This window comes from Vipera berus, assembly GCF_964194415.1.
Source record: "Vipera berus genome assembly, chromosome: 3".
NCBI lineage: Eukaryota > Metazoa > Chordata > Lepidosauria > Squamata > Viperidae > Vipera > Vipera berus.
Genome location: NC_138204.1, coordinates 123181866 through 123194709, shown reverse-complemented (window position 1 = coordinate 123194709; position 12844 = coordinate 123181866). Strand labels below are relative to the sequence as shown.

General features: G+C 40.7%; 1 protein-coding gene across 1 annotated transcript in view; it reads right to left on the bottom strand.

The window, feature by feature from the left end:
- CFAP61 (cilia and flagella associated protein 61) overlaps positions 1-12844 on the bottom strand; it is a gene marked incomplete at both ends in the record, with an annotated part of 146327 nt that overhangs the window by 22968 nt on the left and 110515 nt on the right. Inside the window, 2 exons of the mRNA XM_081325248.1 lie at positions 8778-8983; positions 9563-9654. Of these exons, the coding sequence (XP_081181374.1) occupies positions 8778-8983; positions 9563-9654 (298 nt within the window). The remainder of the gene's footprint in view (positions 1-8777; positions 8984-9562; positions 9655-12844) is intronic.

Genomic DNA, 12844 nt, shown 5'->3' with positions numbered 1-12844 from the left:
TCTAATGGCAGAAAGTGAAGAAGAACTAAAGAGCCTCTTGTTGCGGGTGAAGAAGGAGAGTGCAAAACTTGGGTTGAAACTTAACATTAAGAAAACCAAGATCATGGCATCTGGCCCTCTCAATTCCTGGCAAATAGATGGGGAAGAAATGGAGGTAGTGACAGATTTTATTTTCCTGGGCTCCAAGATCACTGCAGATGGGGACTGTAGCCAAGAAATTAAAAGACGCTTGCTCCTGGGGAGGAAAGCCATGGCAAATCTAGACAGCACACTAAAAAGCAGAGACATCACCCTGTCAACAAAAGTGCGTATAGTCAAGGCTATGGTCTTCCCAGTTGCAATGTATGGCAGTGAAAGTTGGACCATAAGAAAGGCTGAGCGCCAAAGAATTGAGGCCTTTGAACTATGGTGCTGGAGAAGACTCCTGCGAGTCCCTTGGACTGCAAGGCGATCAAACCGGTCAGTCCTAGAGGAGATCAATCCTGACTGCTCTTTAGAAGGCCAGATCCTGAAGCTAAAACTCAAATACTTTGGCCACCTAATGAGAAGGAAGGACTCACTGGAGAAAAGCCTAATGCTGGGAAAGATCGAGGGCAATAGAAGAAGGGGACGACAGAGAATGAGGTGGCTGGATGGAGTCACTGAAGCAGTAGGCGTGAGCTTAAATGGACTCCAGAAGATGGTAGAGGACAGGAAGGCCTGGAGGAATGTTGTCCATAGGGTCGCGATGGGTCGGACACGACTTCGCAGCTAACAACAACAACAACAACAACAACAACTAAGCAGAAGTTTATAGTTCCCAAGAATCATTTTAATAGCAGGATGTTGATCAAAATCTACTTTAAAAGATATTGTGTCCTATTTTTTTCCAGTTAAGTGAGAAACAGTGGAAAAACAGACTCGTCACTGTCTAGAAAATGGAACAGCTGTAAGGTCTTGCCTGACAAAAGCCAGTTTATCAGAAATTGAAAGAAGTGCTGCATCTGAAGCTCCAGTTAAAGATAGTAGGGATTAACTCAGCTGGAATATTGTCAGAAATGGTGGGATTTATTATTCTTTGTAGGCCAGATCTAAATTTTAACTAATTTTGAAACATGATTTTGCTGTCACAAAATCCATCACCAAAGAGTTAAAACTTTGAATCTGATGAATACAATTCATGGCTAGATATGGCCTCTAATTCAAAAGATAATTTGCATGTCACAAAGAAGCAAATTAACTCCCAGGTGACAGCTGTTTCACCGAGTTCATTCTTGGCATTGGCTACCATGCTGGGAAAAACTAATCCAGTTATAAAAGGATTTTTTTTAAAAAAAAAAGCCTTGGAGTGAAGAACTTAGAAAAATGCAATAACAGTGTTCTTAAAATGGACTATATTATTAACTAATTGCATTTGTCATTTATTTGTTAGGTAATGTAGGGTAAATATCAGAGATATGGAATTTTAAGCCCAAGTAGATATCGATCACTTGGTCTATCCACTGTACCTTTACGTGTACTGTAATACTATATTAAGTGTGCTCTGCTATCATGTCTCCCCTAGTCCTTCTCTTCATTAAACTAGACATACCCAATTCCAGCAACCTTTCCTTATATATTTTAGTCTCCAGTCCCCTAATCATCTTTGTTGCTCTTCTCTGTACTCATTCTAGAGTCTCAACATCTTTTTTACATCGTGGTGACCAAAACTGGATGCAGTATTCCAGGTGTGGCCTTACCAAGGCATTGTAAAGTAGTATTAATACTTCACATGATCTTGATTCTATCCCTCTGTTAATGCAGCCTAGCACTGTGTTGGCTTTTTTGGTAGCTGCAGCACACTGCTAGCTCATATTTAAGTGATTGTCCACTAGGACTCCAAGATCCCTCTCACAGTTACTACTATTGAGCAAGGTACCACCTATACTATACCTGTACATTTGGTTTTTCTTGTTTTAGTGTAGAACCTTGCTTTTTTAACCATTGAATTTCATTTTGTTAGTGCCCAGTGTTAAAGTCTGTCCAGATCCTCCTATATCTTAAGCCTATCTTCTGGAGCACTGGCTATTCCTGCCAGCTTGGTGTCGTCTGCAAATTTGATGAGTTCCCCATCTATCCCCTCGTCCAAATCGTTGATGAAGATGTTGAAGAGCACTGGGCCCAGCACAGAGCCCTGGGGCACCCTACTACCCACTTCCCTCCATGTAGATGCAGTTCCATTGAGGACCACATGCTGAGTACAGCCTGTCAGCCAGCTACGAATCCAGCTGGTGGTGATGCTGTCTAACCCACATTTTTCTATCTTATCAAGTAGTAGGTTGTGATCTACTTTATGAAATGCCTTACTGAAGTCCAGGTAAATTATATCCACAGCATTCCTCTGGTCCACTAATTTTGTCACCTGGTCAAAGAATGCAATGAGATTTGTCTGGCATGATCTGATTTTGACAAACCCATGTTGGCTTTAGGTAATGATTTTGCTTGCCTCTAGGTGTTCGCTGATTCGTTGCTTGATTATCTTTTCCAATATCTCCCCAGGTATTGAGATCAGGCTGATAGGTTTGTAGTTTCCTGGATCCATTTTTCCCCTTTTTTGAAGATGGAAACTACATCAACTGTTTTCCAGTCCTCTGGTAGTTCCCCAGTGCTCCAGGATCTTTAAAGATATAGTTCAGTGGTTCTGAGATCACATATTCCAGTTCCTTCAGAACCTTGGGGTGTAGTCCATCTGGTCCTTCCCCCACTAGTGGACCAATCATTTCCTTAACTGTTTTCTTGTTTTTTACATGTTGAAAGAAGCTTTTTTTGTTATTTTTGACTTTTGTTGCAAGCCTTAGTTCATTTTGAGCCTTAGCTTTCCTCACTTCATCTTTGCAGGCTCGGGCTATTTGCTGATATTCTCCCTTAGTTATGTGCCCCTCTTTCCACTTTTTATACTTGTCCTTTTTGTCTTTCAATTTACCAGAGAGTTCTTTATGCAGCCAGGCTGGTTTCTTTTGAGAGCTGTTATTTTCCTTCTTTGTTGGTATTGTGCTAGACTGGGCTTTTATAATCTCACCTTTCAAAATTTCCCAAGCTTCTTGAGTTGTTTTCCCCTTGAGGATTCTCATCCTTGGAATCCTTCCCAAGCTCTGTCTAAGTTTGTTGAAATTAGCTCTCTTAAAGTTAAAGATGTATTATGCTTGCCACAATTCCCTTTAGTATCTTAACATTCTGGGTTCATACATTGTGTAAAGCCATAATATAGTTTTGGTTCAGGTATTGTGTGAATTACAGAATTGTGGAATTACAAAAATAATATAATCCAACCTTCTGCAATATTCTGGAAAAACCAATCCTTGAGAAGTGACTGTCCAACTTAAAAAAAAATACATTTAACTCTAGAAATGGAGAATACACAACCTCTGTCAACACCTAGGAAATCTAGGTAACTGCAATTTATATCTAATCTCATTTCTGTGGAAAATAGTTCCTAACCATCTTCCCTGTAGTATCTTTTTAAGTATATTGATATTGATATTATTCATCTTCTGTGTGTTTACTCTAGCCTGTATTTATGTATTTACCAAATTTAGACATTGACAATCTCACTATCCAAGTGACTCAGCCTGTCCTCTGAGGACATGTTCTCAAAGTGTTCCTTTGACACCCTTTTCTGAGCATTTTCTAACTTGTCGATATCTTTCTAGAAATGTAATCGTCCATTGTGTTTTTAAAACTATAATCTAGAATCAGAGTCCAATCTAAGAACAAAAAATTTAAAACAAAGGTTTTCAAATTAGTAAATAACATGAAATTTTATATGATTTATTCTTTAATTCAGCAGAGCAGGACCTTTAAGGGATGCTATTTTAGATTATATGGTCTGAAAAAAGTATTGCTTAAAAACAAAACACGTAATTTGTGATTTAGTAGATATGTGGAATCCCCTTCATGGATTACTGCCTTGTCGTGGCGAAGGGGCTTGCGTAATTCAATGAAGCTATGAGCTATGCCGTGCAGGGCCACCCAAGACGGACAGGTCATAGCAGAGAGTTCTGACAAAACGTGATCCACTGGAGAAGGAAATGGCAAACCACTCCAGTATCTTTGCCATGAAAACCCTATGGACAGTACCAAAAGGCAAAACGATATGACGCTGGAAGATGAGCCCCTCAGGTCGGAAGGCGTCCAATATGCTACTGGGGAAGAGCAGAGGGCTAGTACTAGTAGCGCCAGAAAGAATGAAGCGACTGGGCCAAAGCCGAAAGGACGCTCAGCTGTGGATATGTCTGGTGGTGAAAGGAAAGTCCGATGCTGTAAAGATTTTTTCTCCATAGGAACCTGGAATGTAAGATCCATGAATCAAGGAAAACTGGACGTGGTCAAACAAGAGATGACAAGACTGAACATTGACATCTTAGGTATCAGCGAACTAAAATGGACAGGAATGGGTGAATTTAATTCAGATGACCATCAGGTATACTACTGTGGGCAAGAATCCTTCAGAAGAAATGGAGTAGCCTTCATAGTCAATAAAAGAGTAGGAAAAGCAATACTGGGATACAATCCTCAAAATGACAGAATGATCTCAGTTCGAATCCAAGGCAAACCATTCAATATCACAGTAGTCCAGGTCTATGCCCCAACCACCAGTGCTGAAGAGGATGAAATTGACCAGTTCTATGAAGCACTACAGCACCTTATAGAACTAACACCAAAAAATGATGTTCTTATCATCATGGGGGATTGGAATGCTAAAGTAGGAAGCCAAAAGATAACTGGAATAACAGGCAAGTTTGGCCTTGGAGTGCAAAATGAAGCAGGGCACAGGCTGATAGAATTCTGTCAAGAGAATACAATGGTCATAGCAAACACTCTTTTCCAACAACCCAAGAGACGGCTCTACACATGGACATCACCAGATGGTCAACACAGAAATCAGATTGACTATATGCTCTGCAGCCAAAGATGGAGAAGCTCTATACAGTCAGTAAAAACAAGACCAGGAGCTGACTGTGGCTCAGACCATGAGCTTCTCCTTGCAAAGTTTAAGCTTAAACTGAAGAAAGTAGGGAAAAGCACTAGGCCACTCAGGTATGAATTAAATCATATCCCTGTTGAATATACAGTAGAGGTGACAAATAGATTTAAGGAATTAGATCTGATAGACAGAGTGCCTGAAGAACTATGGACAGAGGTTCGCGACATTGTACAACAGGTAGCAACCAAAACCATCCCAAAGAAAAAGAAATGCAAGAAAGCAAAATGGCTGTCTGAGGAAGCTTTGCAAATAGCTGAGGAAAGGAGGGAAGCGAAAGGCAAGGGAGAAAAAGAAAGATACACCCAATTGAATGCAGAATTCCAGAGAATAGCTAGAAGAGATAAGAATGCCTTCTTAAATGAACAGTGCAAAGAAATAGAAGAAAATAATAGAATAGGGAGGACCAGAGATCTTTTCAAGAAAATTGGAGAAATGAAGGGAACGTTTAATGCAAAAATGGGCATGATAAAGGACCAAAATGGCAGGGACCTAACAGAGGCAGAAGAGATTAAGAAGAGGTGGCAAAATTACACAGAAGAACTATACAAGAATGAGCTTAACGTCCCTGATAATCACAATGAGGTGGTCACTGACCTCGAGCCAGACATCCTAGAATGTGAAGTGAAGTGGGCCTTAGAAAAGCTGAGCAACAACAAAGCTAGTGGAAGTGACAGTATTCCAGCTGAGCTATTCAAAATCTTAAAAGACAATGCAGTAAAAGTGCTACACTCAATTTGCCAGCAAATTTGGAAAACTCAACAATGGCCACAGGATTGGAAAAGATCAGTTTACATTCCAATTCCAAAGAAAGGCAGTGCCAAAGAATGTTCAAACTATCGCACCATTGCACTCATTTCTCATGCTAGTAAAGTCATGCTTAAAATCCTACAAGCTAGACTTCAGCAGTATGTGGATCGAGAACTACCAGAAGTGCAGGCAGGATTTCGAAGAGGCAGAGGAACTAGAGATCAAATTGCCAACATACGCTGGATCATGGAGAAAGCTAGGGAGTTCCAGAAAAACATCTGCTTCATTGACTATGCTAAAGCCTTTGATTGTGTGGATCATAACAAACTGTGGCAAGTTCTTAAAGAGATGGGAGTACCAGACCATCTTATTTGTCTCTTGAGAAACCTATATGCGGGTCAAGAAGCAACAGTGAGAACTGGACACGGAACCACTGATTGGTTCAAAATTGGGAAAGGAGTCCGGCAAGGCTGTATACTGTCGCCCTGCCTATTTAACTTATATGCAGAGCACATCATGAGAAAGGCAGGGCTAGATGAATCAAAAGTTGGAATTAAGATTGCCGGAAGAAATATCAACAACCTAAGATACGCAGATGATACCACTCTAATGGCAGAAAGTGAAGAAGAACTAAAGAGCATCTTGTTGCAGGTGAAGAAGGAGAGTGCAAAACTTGGGTTGAAACTTAACATTAAGAAAACCAAGATCATGGCATCTGGCCCTCTCAATTCCTGGCAAATAGATGGGGAAGAAATGGAGGTAGTGACAGATTTTATTTTCCTGGGCTCCAAGATCACTGCAGATGGGGACTGTAGCCAAGAAATTAAAAGACGCTTGCTCCTGGGGAGGAAAGCCATGGCAAATCTAGACAGCACACTAAAAAGCAGAGACATCACCCTGTCAACAAAAGTGCGTATAGTCAAGGCTATGGTCTTCCCAGTTGCAACGTATGGCAGTGAAAGTTGGACCATAAGAAAGGCTGAGCGCCAAAGAATTGAGGCCTTTGAACTGTGGTGCTGGAGAAGACTCCTGCGAGTCCCTTGGACCGCAAGGCGATCAAACCGGTCAGTCCTAGAGGAGATCAACCCTGACTGCTCTTTAGAAGGCCAGATCCTGAAGCTAAAACTCAAGTACTTTGGCCACCTAATGAGAAGGAAGGACTCACTGGAGAAGAGCCTAATGCTGGGAAAGATCGAGGGCAATAGAAGAAGGGGACGACAGAGAATGAGGTGGCTGGATGGAGTCACTGAAGCAGTAGGCGTGAGCTTAAATGGACTCCAGAAGATGGTAGAGGACAGGAAGGCCTGGAGGAATGTTGTCCATAGGGTTGCGATGGGTCGGACACGACTTCGCAGCTAACAACAAAGATATGTGGAATAATACACAAGTCTTTGTTCATTTGACAGATGATGTAGAACTGCATGAATCTGGCTTAGAACAACCAAATATAAATAAATAAATAAAAACATAAGCATTTTTTATAGGATTGTGCATTCGATAAGCCCTGTTAGTGTTCCATTTTCTAATACTAGCATTTTTTAAAAAAAAGACATTTTTTTCAACATTGGGACAAAATGCATTTGTTTCCCTCTTACGTTACACCATTATGCAGGTCACTTTCCCCTTTTTCGTGTTCCTTTGATTATATACTCTGATCATTTATGTAGGTACTAACCATTTTATGTATAGCATCATCAAAGAAATAATCAAGGTTCTTAGGTACATATGCAAATGATAAGCCCACTTTTCAAAGTGCATTGGAAACATTAAAATTTAATGTTTTTTTTCCCCAAAGGAAGTATTAGCAAAACAGGTTTTCCTTACGCTCTAAAGTGGAGTAATAAAGATGATTTCTGCTAGGGTTCTATGAATCAAAATCAGTTTGCATGCACCTTCCCTAATTATTGCTAAAGTACACTAACCCAAGACTCCTTGAAGAAATAGTCTTCATCATCAGGGCAACTTCTGGAGAGTCAAAACTTCAACAGGATGTTGCATGATTGAAGTCCTGACTCCTGACCCTGTTTAACATTTGTTGCATATGTGGCATATGTAAAAAAAGACACAGGGCTTTAATTGCACAAATGTCACACTAACTATTCTCTGAAGACATATCAACTGATAATTATTTAATATGTTTAAAAAGAGATTTAACTGCTGTGTCAACAGAAGATTCATATATTTTTTCTTGGTAGTATGCAGCCTGAATGACACATTCAAGTATTAAAAAACTGCAAGTATGTGTCGATTGAGGCTGCTGGATGCCATTCCTCAACAGAGGAAGCTACTGAGACTGGAAACATCTCTTAGTTCAAACAGAGAAGGGAGAAAAAAAATTGGTCATTCTTTCTGTGTAGAGTTAATGGAATGCTACTAACCCTTTGGCATTCCAAAATAAAGAAATTCATGCACATCGTTCTCTCACCCAAGCTTTCTACTAGGAAAGGCAATCAAGGAACTACTTTTAAAAACCAGCAACAAGCAGTGTGCTGCCTACAACCATTAATATACTACTAAAACCAAAATCTCTGCCCCACCCTCTTTTCTTTACATATTATTTTAATTTTTTTTAAAATCAAGAACTGGCTTTCAGCAAAGCAAAACATTCGTTTCTGTGGCCTATTAATATTTTTGGACAGGCCTTATCCAGCATCATGAACAGGCAAGACTCCTAAAACAATAATTTTGTAGTACATCTATCACAAGTGCTCAAAATCTGAAACAGTACTATAGCTCTCAGCCCCCAAAACTACCGGTAGTCACATTTTAATCATTACTCTCTTTGAAAAATGTGTACCCACCTCTTTACAATTAACGTTTCTGATAGTAGCTTATACAGTAGTGTATTAAAATATACACAGTATTAAAGTCACTAAGCAATTCCTAACAATGTTCTTCATGGACTCTCTGTTTACCTTTCAAGAACAAGTATCCGGTATTTATGTTGCCTATGACCAGGACAAGTGAAATCTGCCCCAAATGTCTACATTATAATAGATATCATAAGCACAATAAAATTTTATCTTACCTATAGAGATTTGAGATAAGTCCCTCCCTCCAGCGAGAACAAAGATTATTAAGAAGACGTTCATGGTGTCCAAATAAGCATATGTAGTTGGAAACAGGAATAGGTTCCTTTGAAAAGCAAGTAATGGTTTCTATTATGCTGTATTGATTGACATGTATTCTGAAGTAAGTTCCCTTTATCGCATCTCCTGTTGTGATTGCCATCCCCTATAATAAATTGAGAAAAGTGTTGGGACAACAGGCAAAGCTAGATCACATATCAATCTACTCACTCCAGGAAGAGAACAAGGAAGACAGGGAGAGAGGTTGGTTAGTACAAAAATGCTTTATATCAATGCCTTACAACAGGATTTCTCGTTGTACCACAAAGTTTATATTCTAACATTTAAATAGATTAACTCTATTTAAATGTTCTATTAGTTTCTTTACAGGAAAAGACTTCCAGACAATGGAAGTCTTCTCAGCAGAACTACTTGGTACATATATATTCAACAGCGATGCATAAAAAGGTAATGAAGAACATAGCTATTACATATATTTGTTTTAAGGTGCTTATTAGTATTGCTAGCAAAAAAATTCATGCATTTAATTAATATACTAGAGGACTGAAAGCACTGTAAACAATATTGTGACAGTCGTGTCGTTCCACCTCATGTAGCATTTTGACTGATTTGTCTGATTAATAGGCTTATTATATGTCCATAGGTTTCCTGAAAAAGAAAAAAAAATATCACCAAGATACTTGTAATTCAAACCTCAACTGTTTATTACTCAGGGAGTACTTACATAATTAGGTTGCGATTCTTGTACATCCAAGCGGGCAGGAATCCCAGGTTTAAAAATATGCACATAATTATATTTTCCAGGAAGAACACCACCTGTGAAAAACAATGTTTTCAAGACATGTAGATTATATAAAGTCAGTAAATGTATTAATCGTTAGGCCTTCAAAGTACTTTGTTATTTTTTAAAACCAATCCAGGGTGACTGGAAGAACAGATGAAACTTTGTTGCAATTCAATTGATGGTATGGACCAGGGGTCAGCAACCTGAAACAGTGAAAGAGCCACTCGGAACCAGTTCCCTCACAAAAGGAAAAGCTGGGAGCCGCAAAAAATGTGTGCGCATGCGCGTACATGCACGCATGCGCAGAACAGGGTTTGACTGAAGAGTGGAGCCAAGGCGAGATATGCACCTACCCTGCATATTTGAATTGATTGGTTGAAATTTTTTAGTCCCACTTTTTTTTTTTGGACTGCACATGGCAGAGGACTGGGAGCTGCAGGAGACGGCTGAAAGAGCCGCATGCGGCTCCGGAGCCGCGGGTTGCAGACCTGTGGTATGGACTGTAGTGGTTCCATGCTGGACTGAGGTTCTAACTTCAATCACTGTAATTCTTTTCAAGAAATGCAAAAGATAAATTCGGCTTTCGGTAAACACCACAGCTGAGAGGATCAGAATACTGGATGAACATTGAAGACCTTTTTAATAATGAAAAGGGATTACTGGATTCTCAGACCCGCTTCACGCTTGGCGTAGGAGATGCCATGCAAATATGTTAAAGGAAAAACATGACTGTACGACAAAGAAGTAAGGAAACAGATTTAATCAGGCAACTGGGATTGGTTATGAGTTTCTAGTGATTTTTTTTTCCTATTAAACAACTAATTTGATCATAAAAGTTGCAAAATGTGAATTCTACTACAACTCTTATCGCTTCTTTTAAATCATTTTCTCTATTTGAAGAGAAAAGAAGCAGAAGGAAGAATGTGAGAAGAGAGGAAATTGTGTCTGCAAGAGTTCAACAAAGTAAATGGCAAAGTTTTGCCCAATTTTCTTTCATGTATTGTCCACAATAAGAGGCTTTCTGGGCTGCTTGGAGATCTGAGCCCCTAAAACTTGCTTCCTATGAAATGAGGAAATTCATTAAAAACATTAGCAACAATCAAGTTAATTCTGTTTTAGACTGAATCAAACCAAAATTAGTTTTTCTCTTTCTCAGGCTACTGTTGTAATTTGAAGTGTGGCCAAAACCGGAGCCAGTTCTGGACTTTCTGGCAACTTAGACAGTCATATTCTGGTAATCCAATTGTTTGGCTCATCTTCCAAATTTGTTAGGAATTGGAAAAAAGACATTCTTATTTGTTGTTGTTGTCGTTGTTGTTGTTATTGTTCATGTTTCTGAGCATTATACTTATTATTTTCTGCCTTGGACTTTTTTTCCTCTTTGACATTTTCAATTAGAATAGACTAGAACAACAGAGTTGAAAGGTACCTTGTAGATCATCTAGTCCAACCCCCTGCTCATGGGGAGGGACGCTTGTGGGGGCCGGACAGGGTTGGGGGAGATCCATGTGGTCTCTGGCAGGTGGGGTGGTGGGCAGGAGGCTCGTCCTGTGGGGTGAGGCGAAGCAGGATGGGGGTGCCATTGCCACGGGGCAAGGCGAGGCAGGGGCCAGGGCAGCTGCGGCCTGACACCATTGGCCCCTGCACACAGAGGCCAGTGAGCACATGGGGGCTGATGGTGTCCGTCAGCAGCCAGAGCCTGCCGGCTCCTTTACCAGTACACTCTGGAGCTCTGCAGGCCCCCGCCAGCAGTTCAGAGAAGCTGCCTCTGAGCTGGACAGCTGGCTGACACCTGAGGAGGCGATGCAGTGGGTTGTGCCCAGGAAAAGGAGAGCATGCGAGGCCAGGAGGGATGGGACGGGGGGAGGGAAACCAGCCGTGCTGGGATGCATCCGGCCACGTGGGACCTCGGGCGGCTGGTTGAAGAGGGACGGTTGCCATCTCCGGGGCATGGCATGTATGCCCACAAAGAGGGCTCTGAGTGCCACCTCTGGCATGCGTGCCATAGGTTCGCCACCACTCCCCTACACCATTTCTGACAGATGGCAGTCCAGTCTCTTCTTGAAAGCCTCCAGTGATGAAGCACCAACAACATCTGAAGGCAGTCTGTTCCATTGGTTGATTGTTATTGTCAAGAAATTTCCAGGCTGAATCTCTTCTTGATCAGTTTCCATTCATCTTTCCTTGTCTGGCCCTCAGGTGCTTTGGAAAATAGGTGATAGCCCCTCAAATATTGGAACACTGCTATCATGTCTGCCCTGGTCCTTTTCTTCACTAGACTAGCCATGCCCAGTTTCTGTAACTATTCTTTGTATGTTTTAGCTTCCAATCCCCTAATCATCTTTGTTTTTGTTCTTTGCACTCTCTCCAGAGCCTCAACATCTTTTTTATAGTGTGGAGACCAAACTTGATTGCAGTATTCTGGGTGTGGTCTTACTAAGGCCTTATAGAGTGGTATTAGTATCTCACGTGATCTTCATTGAATCCCTCTATTAATGCAACTTAGGATTGCATTGGCTTTTTTGGCTTCCCCCGCACACTGTTGGCTCATATTTAATTGATTGTCCACTAAGACTCCAAGATCCCTCCCACAGTTGCTGCTATTAAGCCTGGTTTCACCCAATTAACTTACACTTTTAAATTATATTTAACCCTTAACTTTTATTTAGCTACTCTGGTTCACAGAATGCACTTTACTACCTTTTGCTTTTTTATTGTGTTTTTTGGAAGTCTTTTCAATTTTCGGACCCCTTAAAATTTGGTGCCCCTAGGTGGGTGGCTACTTGGCCTTAGCCTAGACTGTCTTGGCCCCAGCCAGAAAAAATGTTACCTTTTAAGCTGCACGGAGCCATTCATTTCCCAGGGCCTGGAGGCTTTTCCTAAGTAACCTCTGCCCGTTTAATCCTGACAGCCAGAAAATGTGTTCTAATGGTCCACTCTACCAGGAGGTGCAGCATGAAGAAGAGATCAGATATCAGAGTTCTTAGTGGCAGCTCCCCTCCTATGAAACAGTTGATCCCCTGAGGTGAGGATGGCCCTCACACTCAAGGACTTGCATGTACAGATATACACAAATTTACTTAATTTAATTTAATTTAATTTAATAACATTTATATACCGCCCTTCTCCCTGAGGACTCAGGGCGGTTCACAGGGCAGAATAAAATAGCAAATACAAACATTAAAAAAAGATTAAACAATTGCCCTAGTTAAAAACAATGGA